We start from the raw sequence: 15,554 nt of genomic DNA on the forward strand, positions 1-15,554 counted from the left end.
TTTTATTGTTTCAGATGTTCTGGCTTTGGCAGCTAGTATCAGTGAGCTTACAGCCCACACCAAGCGAGCCCGAACTGCCACCTGGTGCGCACTGCAGATGGCTGACAAAGAAAATCCACGCCTCTCCTCTGTTGCAGATCTTGATCTTGATGATCCTGTCAAGCTACGACCTTTCACAAAGCCATCAGCAGAAGAAGAAGCTGCTTGTGCTGCAGCCTCATCCTCCTCTTGTGACTTGGCCACTACAACAGCTGCTGCAGCAATGAAGACACCATTATCAGACATGCCAGTTTTGCTTACATCCTCAGCAACTTCAGAAACTCTCATTGTAGCATCAGTGTCAGCAAGCAAAATACAAGAATAAAAATCTTGCTGAGCAAGGGCAAGGTGGAATTAACGTTATATCATAGGAGGTGCAAACACTTGATTATTATACCCTTTGAGGGTGCTTTCTAAAGATTGGAAATCTATCGTAAATGTTGCAAATATGTGATTATTATGCCCCTTGGGAGTGTTTTTTGTGACTTAGCAATGCTAGTTGAACTTTAGATTTTATGTTAGACTGAAAAGGAAGAAAAGTTTAAACCTACAAGCACATTTTTTTCCTTGAACAAAAATATTGTGTAAAGAAGATTCATGGTTATTTCAATGTTTTCTTTGAAAATGTTTACAGAGGTTATGGTTGTGATAATTTTTCTTTCAAGTGATAGCAGCAGTCACAAACTTGATACTTTTGTTAAATGCTTTGTTGTAAGATCCATTATCCTTGATAAGGGATGGGCTTGAACACTTCAAAAACTACTGTCAGAGGGGTGATGCTGAGGTTGTTTTATGCTTATGAGTTGTTATTCATTCCAGCCTGTATGTCCCCTCACAAAGTTGATTGTTTTATTCCTGGACTCAGTAGAACAGACAGCAAAGGTACTGTTTCTCACTGGACCAACAATAAGCATAGCTAAATGGCAGCCTGTTAAAAATTTCATTCCAGTGGGAAGAAAGGGAAGAGTGAGCTTATAGCGTGCAGGGGGGAGGAAGAATTGATGTGTAAATGCAAGGTGCACATCCTGACAGCTTATTTCTATGAGATTACTAAAAGTGCACAAATCACGCCTCTTAAATCAGTGTACTTCATATGTGGGTATGTGTAGCTTACAAAGGATGCTTTTGATTTTGTGAGCTGGATGTATGCCTGTGCACTTTACACATTCTTCAGTGTACTCGCACACACAGCATAATAAAAATGTCACTTGTAGTGGTTAACTCATTTAATAATTTTTGTGTCAGTTTTGAAAAATGAATCCTTGCATGTTGTGCACATTACATGGAGTTGGAGATACAGATTACTCATGAATAAAGACTATAGAAGACATCTCTTGGAAGAGAAATTTGGCAATAGAGATTTAATATTATAGGGAGTTTAGAGATACAGATTACTTATGAGCAAAGGCTATAGATGGTATCTTTCAGAAAAGAAATTGGGAGGAAGGTGTTAGATTTTTTTTTAAATCATTAAAAATGTAACCTATTAGTGAAAATTAGAAATAAGGAAATTAGCTGCAGAATAGAGTATATTTTTATGCTAGTACCTTTTATAATATTGTTTTCTTTTTGCTAATTTGCATTTGTTGCAAATGATACACAAAGGTATTACATTAGAGTAAACAACTAGATAATTTCCTAATTAGAATATTGCAAGAGATGTAAAACACGATTATCTTCGATAGTAAGGAGCCATTTTTCAGGTTTTATTTCTAATTTCCTTACTTTTCTGTTTGTTTTTTCCTGTTAAACTTTGAAGATGGAATTGAAGGGGTTTTTTTTTGAGACGGTATGGTGAATGTTAGTTTAATTAAAATTTAAAACTTACTTTCATGAACACAGCAGTACAGTGAGCTCCATATGTTTAGTTTCCGTAATGTTATCAGATTATGCATTTGCAAATAGTATTGGAACAAAATTATCAGCTTTTTTATTTAAAAAATTCTTTTTATCAAGGTTAACCAAAAAAGTGAAAAGAGCTGTTCCACAACCATGGTTTTGAATGTAACACTATGGTGAAAAACAGTAAATACTGACCTAATTTCTGTCATTGTTTGAACTTAATTGTTTGTTGTTAGTTAGAAAGTAATAATAATGCCAGTCTTTGAAATTACTTGGAATAACTGGTTACATTCCATTTGATGCAAAGACCAACTGAGGGGGCAAGGGCTGAGAATGGTATCAATTGTGGCATGTTTTCCAAAATGTTACAAGTCTTTCATGTTTGTGCTCAATACTGCAGCAGAAGGATGTGATAAGTAGCGACAGTACACTTACTGGCCATAAGTTTACCCCCACCCCTTTTTAAATCTGTTTTGTTTTCTTTTGCTGGGGTAGCACACTGTTTGGTTGTTTACTTATTAGTCATTGTAAATGGAAGCCAATACTAAATTCCAGAATGAATTTGTGCGCTTCAGTGATCAAGCAGGAAATTATCAGGGACTAAACTTTTGGTACAATTTAGCACCGGGCTTTTATCTGGCAAATGTTTGTTTTTTAGTTTGATTGTTGAAAATTAATTTTTTTAATACATTTCATTTTGGCTTTATATTCATGTGTGTATGCATATGCATGCACATGTGCTGCTAATAGAAAACCACCTCAGATTTGTTTTAGTTGTTAGTGTTTATTAGGAAAGTAGTGTTTACTAATTAATGACCAGCAGAACAGTAGAATTTTGTTTGTATCTTATGAAGTGGAGACCAGCTATGTTTTTGGTCTTTGTTGAAGTTAGTGTCTCATTCTAAGAACACTTTGACATTGAAGACACTATTTTACAGAGTCTATTTTTTATAAAAGATGTTCCAGCAACTGTAAACAGTATTTATATATTTTACGATGAAGGAGAGATGTGACTCATGTTGTTGCAAATGTGTCTTGTGCCATTTTTCATGGCCACACATGCAGTGTGAAGACTGCTAAATTAGGACAATACTGTATCCTAATTGAAGCTGTAGTTGTCAGTTCTTAGATATTTTTTAGTAATTATCATTCAAGTGATCAATTGTCTTGGTGTCAAAGATGATACTAATGTAGAATTGTTAAGCCTTTTATCATATCAAATGAAAAAGAAAACTAATGGATTTTGACCAGAGCAGCACCTAATAGCTTTTCCACATTTGTTTGTAAAATTAATGCAGATATTAAAAGCGAAATCTGTAAGTCATTTTCAGTTTTTTAAAAACATTCCAGTCACTTCTTTTTTAACAACCATTCCACATCTGGTTTGTATAAATAATAGGGATATTTTATTTTGTTAAACAATCTGCACAAAATTTCTTCCTTTGATTCAAATTTTTAAAACTTTTTTTTTTATCAATTCCTATAAAAAAAAGGAAAAAACAATTGATTCTATTATGAACTTCTTTTTTTATTACATGCCACTTTCCTTTCTATGGTGTTAACATTAGAATCCAGAGTCCATCATTGTTCACCGTTTGTATCAACGAAAAAGAGACCCCTTAGAAATGAAATTATGGAGTATTGCTAGTTAATGTTAAAAGCAAAAAGATATTTACTTGTTCATATTAGAAGAGATAAATGTTTCTATTCACAGATTAACATTCCTCATAAAACTATTGCATTTGTTTTTGAGTTTTGAAAAAAAACACTGTTCTTTAAAAGATAAAATAATTTTATACAGGTTAAACTATGAAAATTTTATGATTCAGGGCATTCCATTGTTGAAATGTTTGAAGTAACAGTTTAAATCAGTGGATCATTGTGTATAAGTGTTCTTGTGACTTGTGAAACTATTAGCGCTCAAGTAACCTTTAAGAACTGCGCACAGGTGTAGATTTGGGCCTTGTCAAACGTATGGCTGATTTTTATTTAATTTTGTTGACTGCAAGGTTTACATATTCTGTATTGTGTGAAGTTATTATTTTTGTATTGTCATGTGTCACAAGAGATGAGGTAGTTTTAAATGAAGCTTGATATTTAAAGCACCATCTGGTGCTGAAAATGGATAGATAGTTCATTAATATCTGGCTGAATGTTCTACATTTAGTTGAAGGGTGTTGTGTTGTGAAGTGTTAGTCTATGGTTCATTTCTTTTTCTGCCAGCATATGTCACCATTGGAGTAAATTTTACTATCCATTGTATGGTTTCATGGTAGTGCTTAGCTTGTGGCTTGCAATAGCTTGTTCTTTTCTCAGTGTTTTCTAGTGTTGGTCCCAGCAGAGCTGCTCTCTGAATATACTTGGGTGGGTTGGGCTTGTGAAGGTCCTGATTAGCAGAGCACTTTATTACTGAATGTTTCTTCTAAAGGGACTGCTCTGTTATAGGTATATAACAGTTTAAAACTTTTGTAGGAGACCTTTATCTAGATAAAATCTGTAACTTATTGAGATTTGTAACAGATTTTCGTTAAATGCATATTATTGTCATTTTTGTTCTTTCCTATTTTGAAGACAGAGTGAGATAAAAGAGAGATCAAACCTATGTAGAATATGTTTCTGAATTAAATGTGTTATGCTATATTCAGAGAACAGCTGTTTAGGGAAGATGTTTTTCATTATTGAGCAAATGATCAACGAATAAGAATTGTCTGAATATACACCATGTAAGACATGACCAAATTAGTGTTTGCAAACAGGACTTTTAAGTGAGCAGAATTTCCTGTTTTTCTAAACGTTAGTTGTTTTCAATCTGTGACCTTGTACAGTTTGTTGGTGTTTGTTTGCATTTGAGGAAAAATTACACAGAAAAATTTTTCACAATTGATGTATCTTACATAACTGTGTGGTATACAGTTGTTAACAAAAGAAAAGGTCTCCTTTCTTAATGGATTGTAATCTTTCACAGGACTGTCAATTTTAATATTGAATCTTGGATAAACAGTTAAGTCTAAATCACTTAATCATGCTTCTTCCAGGAAATAATCTTGAGCCCACTAGCAAAAGCATCCTTTCTGTTATGAACTTTGCTATTCCACAATGATATTATTGCTGATTTACAAATCCACAACTGAAACCGTTTCTTTTAATCATTTTTTGTTTTATCTTAGAGGCAAACATTTTACAGTTAATTTTTTTCAATTGTTTGTGACTTTTTCTTCTTGCTTATCTTAGTGCTTGCTTTTTTCTAGTCATGAGAGGTTTTATTTGCAGATCTCACCAGTTTTTCCAACTGTCTCACTTTTCAGAAAATGGGTGATGAAGTATAAAGCCTATCTTCCCATAGTTTGAGGACTAACAAGATCAGAATTTACTATTTTTCTAAACTTTTGTTTTTATGATGGTATTAATCATATTTTATGTGCAAAATATTGTTCATGAATTATGTCAGAGTTGTCCCAGATTCCTCAACTATTCTCAAACTCCTACTTTTCTGCCCCAGCCTTTGTGACAGTACACACATGCCATGTGAGTAGTATTTAGTAAATAATAAGCATTTGTAACAGCAACATTTCCAGATAGTATTTTATTGCATATCCATTTGTTACAATGAATTTGATGTCTTGATTTAATGGAGACATGGTATGTTGGAAAATATGGCCCTTTAGATAATCTCAATATAGCATATATTTTGAAGCCAGGGGCTCAGATGAATTTCTGGAGGAGTCATTCACTCTGCCACTTTATTGTCAGTGCTTAACTTACTGTTTCACTGATATGTGCTCTTGACATGTCTGTGAGTTTAAACTCATTCCTCCTTGGCTTCCCAGACCTGCCACTTTTGCTCAGGACTAAATGGCACTTGATGACTAGGCTTTGCAGAAAGATCATTTTTGAAAGCCTTGTGTATCTGTGTAGTATAGTGTTTCATCAGCCTTGAATGAAAAATGGGTGACAGTGTCTTATATAAGGCCAGGTTCATGGAATCATGGAATATTTGTATTTCAGTTGAAATTTTCTTTATGCTGTTTGTCTACCAAGTTTTGTTTATTTATGATTGATATTGTGAGGGTTTTGGTGGCTGTTTTGACTTATGATGCCAAAATATTTGCTGGCTTGAGAAAATGGCAGTTTCAACAATCTGTAAACTCTTTTCCATCATCTTGTACACCAGAGAATGTCAGGGTGGTTCCTAATAGTTGAACCCTGCTGCCCACTTGGTGTACCATTCAAACATGAAAGCTGTATATTTTCTTATAGGTTTTGCTGTCTCACATATTTTGCTGGTTTTTCGTAATGTGATTGTGTGTTCACTTAGCAAAAGTATTGTGATATCTAGTGACATGCTTTTGCTTTTTATGGTGTGATTAACACTAACCAGTCTTCTTCAACTAAGGCTGTCAGATTGTTTTCATGATTAGAAAATTAAAAAGATTTTATCATAACAAGAGACCTTTGTGCCTGTCAGCACAATGCAGAGCACATATATTCAGAGTACATGGTTGTCTTGCTTGAAGATTTTTTTAATGAAAAAAAACTCAAAAATGCTGTGCAATGCTTTTGGCTGTTTGTTGTGAATTGCTTTTATATTAGGTACCCATAGGTGTCATTTATCTCCCATCTTAGGTTTCATGGCATAGACTTTTTTAAATGTGTAATATCCTCATCAACTAGTGGATGTCATAAGTCACACATATAACTCTTCATAACTTGTTTTCAATATAAATCTTAGATATTATATTATGTTCACATGTGTGAATATATGGTACTATTTTGTGTTTGTCATAAAAACTTCTGTAAACTGTTGTAATCAGAATCAAGACAAAATTTTGGAGTTAAAAGTTATAAGTAATACTTTCATGCTGGTATAATATTGGTCACCATATATTCTTACCTTTTAGACAATCAGAGGCTTTGTCCTACAAAATCCCACATGTTTCCTTGTAAAGCGATATTTTGTTCCCTTTGTCTTAGAGTTTAGGTAATGTGGTGGCATTTGTAAAAATGTTGGCTGTAGCAATGACCTGCACTATCTTAAGACCTCCTTTATTATTAGTATTATTTTATGTGTATGGGTTGTGATCACACAGTGTGTTCAAAACTGGGTACAGATCTACATTTCTGATTTGCCTGTTTTCAGTCATACCTATATTACTGAAGTCCATGTCAAACTACTTGCGTTATTAGTATTGAATAGTAGCATTGAACTTTTTTTTTTTTTAGCCTGCATTGCAATACAAAAGTTGTTACTGCCTCACCAAGAGCAGCAAAAAGTTGATCGAATAAAAACTTAACAATCAGTACCAAAAAAAGTGAGTGCACAAGTTTGTGCTGGTGAAGTTTCTTGCTCCAGCTGGCAGTTAAAGCTGTACGATGTCATGAAAAATATTTTTACTATGGTCCATGTGGTTATGTGGTTTAATTACTTGATGTTGTAGCCCAAATACCTTTAATCTTTCACAATTTAAAATGTACAATTTCATTATACTTCAAGGGCATTTATTCACCATTTTCATGTGTTTGTATAGAGAAGGCAAGAACTTTCTCTACTATATGTATATATTTATGCTGGCATCTGTCTCGTCTACTGTGTGCTTATAAAGACAAGTAGAGCACAATCCATGTGACATCCATGGCAAGAAGATTTCTGATTAATTTAAACACCTTTTCATTATGTAATCAGAGTTCTGATGGTTGCAGTATTGTGACTTCTGTATAGGTTGTATTTTTTAAACTGTGAAAACTGTATTATGAGTCTGTTTTTGAAAATGTTAATCACAGAAATAGAATGTCATAGTTATTTCAGATCAAAAATTCATTTCTGTTCTTTTCTTTTTTCTTTTTTTTTTGATGTAATGCTATGATTCATGAGAACAGGTTGAAGAAGGTTTCTAGCAGCTTTGAATCGGAGATGTGTAATGGCAGCAGTTAAGATGACCTCCACCCAAGAGCAGTTGGCTGTTATGAAATTTTGATCTGAAACACACTGTCACTGAAGATATTGATAGATTTGTTATCAGACAATGTTAAGTATTTTTGGATACATCTGTTTTGCTTCAAAGTGCCAACTGTAAGACATTTTCATAGAACTGCTTGTGCTTTTCAAAACAATTTTTCATCATTGTGTATGTTTTATTCTGATTGCATTCTAGAAGATAGCTTTCTGCTTACATATTCTGCTTAACTGATAAACTGTTTTTCTTTTAAAGTTGTATTCCTTAGAATGCAAAGTTTCCTAACACATCCTGAAAAAAATCTGCTGTTAGATTTGTTTTATTATTACAAAGGCATGTTTCAGATTATTTTTTCATTGAAGCACTGTGCATGATTTGAAATTCTTAAGAGAAATTTCTATTAACTCCAGTATAAATTGAGCTTACTAGCTACCTTTTGCACTTCCTCTCATCCTGCTTAACATTCTACATTCTCTATTTTCTTCCACATCTACTTCAACAATATCAAGATATTTTTAAAGATAATAAAAAGTACAAAGTCATTATACTAGGCAGTAGTGATTAAACTATTTTATTTTGTTAATTATGCATACATACACATGAATTGCATATACATATGTGCATGCATAAATTCTCACACACACATTCCTCTACTAACAAATCTGCTTTCGATTTATCATCAGATAATTGTAGATTTTGGGAGTGCTATGTGGTAAGAATATTTGTAAGGGAAAAGAGAAAACATAAAGGAGATCATGCATATACTTTTTAATTTCAAGATTTTTGTGTGTGTGATTTACTTGTTGAAATCCTGAACTGATTTTTATAATGGCTTATAGCATGTGCTGTTATTTCCACATTGACCTATACAAGATATAGCTATTGCAACATGAGGAAGATGTTTTTGTACTGTAAATCTTCTATCTTATGCTATCCATATCTCAAAAGCAGACATCTGATACTTGATTATACTTTGAAAGTCTCAACAGAAGAATTTTTTTTCATGAATTGAGACTTGAGAGGCAGCAATATAACCCCATTTCGAACAAGTAGTTTTGTTCTAAACTATTAGAAAGTCTAGACTACCAATAGAGAAATGACTTAAGGAGCTTACTTTATCTTTTGCTGCATTAAGAAGAACTTATTTAGCCATCTAGCTAGGTGCTTTCTGTGTTTCACCAGATATAGCTGTGAACATATCTTTTGGCGACCTTAACTAGCATTAGATATTTTGGATGTTTATGGCCCTTTAGTAGAAATTGTGTAGTGCTAGTTTCTAACAGTATATAGTGTTTGTAAGGTTTGTGATGGTTACATATGCCGCTCTGATGGTTTTGCGAAGTGAACCTGAATGAAGTCAGGTATGAACCAGAGGCAGATATGATCTAGTTAAATGACTATATTTTTCATGGCTGAATGTTTAGGAGCAGCTTATGACAAAACCCAGCCTTACCTTTACTTTGACCACAGTAATCTATAGTTTAGCTTTATAGTTGGCAGGTTAACCAATAATTCCACAAAAGCCTGACTGAAAATGGGACCTAAAAGAATCAGTCATTTGGAGAACTTGACATTATTTTTGATACACTCATATTTGTGGAATGTGCTGCAGCTGCACCCCACATTCCACTCCCCACTTTCCAGACTGAACCCTTTTTTTTTACATCACCTTGCTGCCCTTGCTCTCATTTGTTTCTGCAAAAGTCTATCCTATTAAATCCAGTTTTTTGCTGTTTATCTACTTTTTTCCTGTGTTTGGTAGCAAGCAGCATGTCTTCTTTCAGAGTGTTGAGATAAAATAGACATATAGTTCCTTTTGTACCTGAACGAAGGTAGTGTCAGTTTTGCTTGATCAAGCCATCAAAGAAAGATCAATTGACATTTTAAATCGTGTACTGATTATTATCTGTGTGAGGGCAAACTGGCTTATTTTTCTTTTTCAACTCAGTCTTCTAGAAACAGAAATTCAAGTGATTTAAGTCTCATTCTGAAAAATTTTTTTTTTCTTTTTGGCAGCTTCTTCCCGCATTCATCCATTTGAGTTAATGCTAGAATGTATTTTGGAAAATCGGGTTTAGAATATTGCAGATAACATTATACTGTGAAGCTGTAAGACTAGGCGTTACATTTTTGCTGATCCCAGGTTACTTTAATCCTTTATGGTTGGAGGAAATGAGTTATTTCTTCCAATGGCATTGAAGACAATGAACTGTTCAATGACTAATGCTCTGTTACAAATATTTGGACCAGCAAAAATAAAATCAGAAACCACCCCCTTCACACTCCCAACCCCTGCAAAAGAAAACCCGTCAAGATCTTGTGTATAGCTTTTTCATAGTATTTATGAAGAACTGACTGACATTACTTTGTAGTGAGCTAATAAGTTGGAGCTGTAGATTTAGAACTACAGATTTATTGAGGCTTCTTAAGTTAAATGTTAAGTACAATGATTCTTACAGTCCCATTGCACTTTGACACAGGATTTAAGTAGTGTGTGTTCTATGTTCTCTGTTTCATTTTAGGTCAATGGTTTGCTTTTGAATGTCGCTTGACTATTATTTCTGTACATGAGTAAGAATCGGTTGTTTTGTAGAGTTAACTTTGCACCGGGTTACCCATTTTAAGGGGTATTAGTGCTGCACTGCACATGCTTCTAGTTGCAACAAATTGTGTGAAGGAACATTTGGAAAACAAATTTCCTAATTTGAAACCATTTAGTTGCAGGTGAGAGTTCTTTCTACTCCCACCATAGTGTAGATATGTTTTACCTAGTAACTTATGGCCGCCCGGTATTTGATGAGTAAGCTGACAAGATAATCATTGCATTGTTATTTGTGGAGTGTCTTTCAGTGTGCACATCAAAAGCTAGTCTCTTGAAACAAAGTGATCTTTGGTGTGTAGGATGCTATAGTATAAATGTATCAGCTTATACATGTGTATGTATTTATACATTTTGTGTACATTACACATGCATTGTAATAATTACATATAATATAGTGCTACTTCTAATCATGCAGTTTATCCAGACGTTGGTTGAGGGTAAACTGCTTTGGCATGTATTGTACAGTTTATATTGATCTGGTGTGATTTTCACTGGAACTGCTCTTTTAGCTCATCTGTGATCAGATGCCTCTTCCAGCATATCTGAAAAGTGTTTCTGATATTAAGTCAGTTGTCTTCACCAAACAATAGCCACATCAATAGCAGGACCTGTGTGTGTGCACCTGAATGTGTACCTATATGCATATTTTCATATAGGTTTCTAGAGGGTTTTACTGGGTTTCATTTCTGCCTGTAAATGCTGCAGCCAGTAGTCCTTGCAGTGATCTTTTTTCTTTTATATTAAAACCTGTTGCAGAACTGGTGTCAAGTTGTTGCATCTTTGTTCTTGTCAGCCAGTGCTGCCAAAAATATTTTTATGCTGAAAAAAATTGAGAGCTTTTTGGGGTTTTTTTGTCCTTGATACTGATAAACTGATTGTGGTGGCTTTTTCCCAGATTGATAATCTCATATCAGGCTTCAGTTCTATTCTGTGGTGGAAAAAGGTTTTTTAGCTTTGAGACGGAAACACTTGTAAAAGGTCAGATTCTGCTGATTGGAGGTTTTTCTAATGTGAGAGTTATCTTATGCATCATAACCAAGTTGGCAACAAGCATTGTTGCCTAAAGAATAACCACATATGCAGGATAAAGTGTGTTGCTATTCTTTTCCTTTCCTGTTTGTCTCACTACATTTTTTGTTGCTTTTTTATGGTCACCCAGGTACAAAGAATTATGCACATCCCTGTTGGAATTTTGACTGTCACATGTGTTTTAATTTTTGAAAAATAGAAAAACATCTTTAGGAGTTTGTGTTGTGAATTGAGAATAGTTTGGTAAATTATTTTAGTCTTGAATTAGCATTCTATGTATTAGTGCATTTTATTTTAGACCAATCAGAGATTCTTTTATTCCAAGATGCTGTTGTGATGTTTTAAATAAGCTGGTTTTCATGGTGATACAATTTGTTGCTGTTAAAAGGGAAAAAAAACAAAGATCTGAAAGAGTTCTGCCAATGTGATTTCTCTTGTATTTCTAGAATTTTTTTAAAATATCAGCTGGTAGAAAACTGGCTGAATTGCTGGCACAAAAATACAAGGATGTTGTTCCTTATTGATGTTCTGTTGATAGTGCTTCACACTTTTTGTTTGTAGTTATGTCTCATCTAATAAACTTGCTTCAAAGAGCTGATTGCTCTTTTACTTTGCACAGTTCTTTGTTCTTACAAAATACTTGTGGGTTTTGGCCTGGCTTGTTTGATGCCGGCTCATTTATTCTCCTATGTTATGGTCTTATTAAAAATCAAAAGCACATCAATCTTGTGCAGCTTTGTCCACCAGCTCCACATGCTTACAGGCATGTATGCTCATATCAATGCAAGTGGTGACATTGGTTTTTTTTTTTCTTTTTTGCCTTCTGATGGAAAATGTTGTATCTGTCATGTTGCTTTCCATTTACTAAATGCATGGTTGAAGCAGTGAACAAAGAGATATTTTCATGGTATGGATTCAGTGCATTTTAACAAGACATGCAAGAGTTTGTTTGTGTGGCCTGAATTGTTTCAGTGTAGTTGTCATATTAACCCCCACTCTTCACCATTACCAACCTTTACTTTTGCTTTTGGCTTTTCGTAGCCATGGGGCCCTGTTTCAAAATTTGCAGCATGTGTAAACCTTTTTAAGCTATGTTGCACCCATTCAAGTGATAGGAGCTATATAGCTAAATTCATGAAAGTGGCAGTGGCCTCAGGCTGAAATCAGAAAAAAAGATTGGTTTTGCAGAAGGCTGTGGTGAAGGGTGGAGGTGGCTCTTAGCAAAGCAGCAGTGTGTCATTCAGTTCTGATAGTGTGCTGACCATTTGAAATGACTGATAACTATTGGGCCATATGCACATGCTTTGTGCTTGATGGTTGTATATGCATGTTGTTACTAGGCTGTTGAACAGTATCGGCATGTGGCTGTACAGCTAACATCGTAGATGGCCCAGTGATCAAATCTAACACTTTTGGAGACTGCCTGTTGCCTTTGTTCCTATAAGCTGTTTTGATTTCCTTTTCTTTCATTTCTTTGCTTTTGAGCTAGTACTACATTTGAAGTTCTTCATGCCAAAAATTTACTTTAAAGCACCATGTCCATGCCTGACTTAATGCTAAGAAGATTAGTAGAGAGGTAATATTCTTGAAAGGCTGCCCGTGAGCTGCTCACTGCAGCTGAATGCATGCTTAGTTTGAAGAACACAAATAGTAAAATTATAATCATTATCTCCATCCAAATTTTTGTTGTTGAAATAAAAAAAATCAAAATATATTTCTGTTGAGTAGTTATTGCTAGTGAATATTCCCTTTCTCTGGGAAGCCAGCTGCATATACTAGATTTCTTGTTCAAACCTGACTTTCTGTCTTCAGTGTAGTTCTATAGCTTGAGAGTATCTCCAGTTTTTGCCATTCAAAGACAAACTTGAGAAAGTCATGAAATTTTCTGCAGGCCTGCTAGTACTTTTGATGCGAGGTTGCAGATTTGTCCATGTGGCTGTTTGTTCTACCTTGATTTGCTGGAAATGTAAATGGTTGCTATTTATAGTGCATAAATGCAGCTAATGTTGAGCTAGCTACCTGCAATGTGTTTAGTGAAAATCAAGGTGGTGTGTTTGTTGATGACCATCTGGCTAAAAAGACAACATATTGGCAAGGATCAGCCAGTCTGTACTTAGCAATCCCTGGAAGGTATTAAATAATAGCTGCAGTATGTATAGGTACATTGCTGAGTTCCAGTTACATGACTGCCACCCAGATACAACAGATAAAATCAGAAATGAAAAAGATATTCTATTGCAGGGTTTTTATTTTGATGAAATAGTCTTGAGATTCATAACAGGTGAAAGAATCTGGGGCTATTAACTGGAATTATGAAGTAACCTATATGACTGTACTTAAAATAATTTACTACTTGACTAGCTTTGTTTCAAAACAGCCATTAAATCAAATTGCCAGTAGTGCAGTACCTATATAGCATAGTGAGACAAAAAATAAAAGAAGTTCTTATTGATGGTTTTTTTTTAAACTCTTCAAATGTTTTTCTAAGTGAAAATTTCCCACCATTGCTTTCCTGGAGACTTCATGCATATCAAGAATACATCACCACAGGAATTATCAAAATCTGGTGCATAAGTGTGCAGTCTGTGCCACAGGAAATATCACAATTAGTTGGAAAAGTGTGTTGTCTGTATCATGCCCAGCAGAAAGAGAATATGGTTGAAGGAAATGATAAAAATGCAAGATGTAACAAGGTGTATCGTGAAAATGAACTGTAACTATGCTTTTCTGCTTTCATTAGTGCTTTGTGTCACGTTGTAAACAATGTCGGAGCTATTCTTAACATCGAAATTTTCATTTAAATGACCTGTAGCTAGATTCACTGAAGAGACAGTTGCTTTTCTTGGAGTGATTTTCGATGTGCTTATGATGTTCATGACAATGCTCCAACCATTTTTCTTGTGAGCCAGAAAAAAAATGGATATTTTTATATGTATAAACTTGTGTATGAGCACCTGACTTGGCTGATAAGGTTGAAAAAACAGCAGAATACACTGCTTGTTTGAACAAAAGGAAAAAAACTTGAGTCAGTTTCCTCAGTGCTCTTTTTTTTGGTTGTTCTTTTATTGTTTTCTTTCTGTTTAATTTTTAAATATTTTTTGTTATTTTTTTTATTGATGTAGCGAGGAGTTTGTTAAGAGTGCATGGCTGGCAGGACCAAAGGAGGCAACGTAGCATCATTTAAAGAAAGAAAAGTATGCATTATATCCGCGTTCAGCACTGAGTTCACACCTGTGCAATGTAGGGGAAAGAGGTAAAATGACATGGTGATATTCTTAGTCACCGCGAATTGATGAGCTTATATATTTATGGCTTCTGGATGAATCAGGTTAACAGTAATAGTTGGTTGAAACTCAAGAGCTGATATGAAAATACCTATTTTTTAAAAAATATAGTTTAGTGTCCTGCCTGCAAAGAGAGAGGCTTAGAAGCGTGTTGAGGTTTAGCTATGCAATGAATGAGAGGACGTTTTGAAGAGTCTGGAACGAAGGGACAGCTATGCAGCAAATGAGGACGATGGGTAGAAGAGTGTGTATGCTGGCAGTTGAAGACAGAAAGTCGCATATAGCATCAGCAGTGTCAGTTGAAGGTAGCTTTCCTGTTCATCATGTTGCAATTAGCAAAATTGTCATGCCTATTTTTCTTAATGTTACAAATTATCCCAAATAAAGGCATGGTTGTTTGAAAAAAAGGTTATTTTGTTACTGTCTGCATACATGTGTGAGGATCTAAAAGGGAAAACTGATATCAAGTATGTTAAACAAGCTGGAATATTCGGCCTCACTTTTGCCGCGATGTCTTCCAACTGTGATGTTATTGTCAACTGCTGATTTTTTCGAGTCAAGCTTATGCAGATTTTGTAAAATAGTAAAGCTAGTACTCGTATAATAGTAACAGTTGTACGAAGTTTCGAGGGAAGCTGCCTCCTGATGACAGCGCTGTCGACATTTATTCTGCGTGCTAGAGGTATACTGTGATTTATTTATTTTCTGCATAATATTATCGGGTGCAGTAAGGGAACAGACACGTGGCCTCAGGCAACCTACACCATCCAGATGTGACAGCCGTATTTCTGCCAAATTTGGTAGGAT

General features: G+C 34.6%; 1 protein-coding gene across 2 annotated transcripts in view; it reads left to right on the forward strand.

Annotated features, from left to right (window-relative positions):
• Positions 1-15,154, forward strand: part of LOC112556391 — a 28,708-nt gene extending 13,554 nt beyond the window's left edge. For both annotated transcript variants that reach the window (XM_025225359.1, XM_025225360.1), the window contains exon 9: positions 15-15,154. In XM_025225359.1, the coding sequence (XP_025081144.1) occupies positions 15-364 (350 nt within the window). In that variant the 3' untranslated portion in view covers positions 365-15,154. The remainder of the gene's footprint in view (positions 1-14) is intronic.
• The last annotated feature ends 400 nt before the right edge of the window (positions 15,155-15,554 follow it).

Source organism: Pomacea canaliculata, linkage group LG2 (assembly GCF_003073045.1).
Source record: "Pomacea canaliculata isolate SZHN2017 linkage group LG2, ASM307304v1, whole genome shotgun sequence".
NCBI lineage: Eukaryota > Metazoa > Mollusca > Gastropoda > Architaenioglossa > Ampullariidae > Pomacea > Pomacea canaliculata.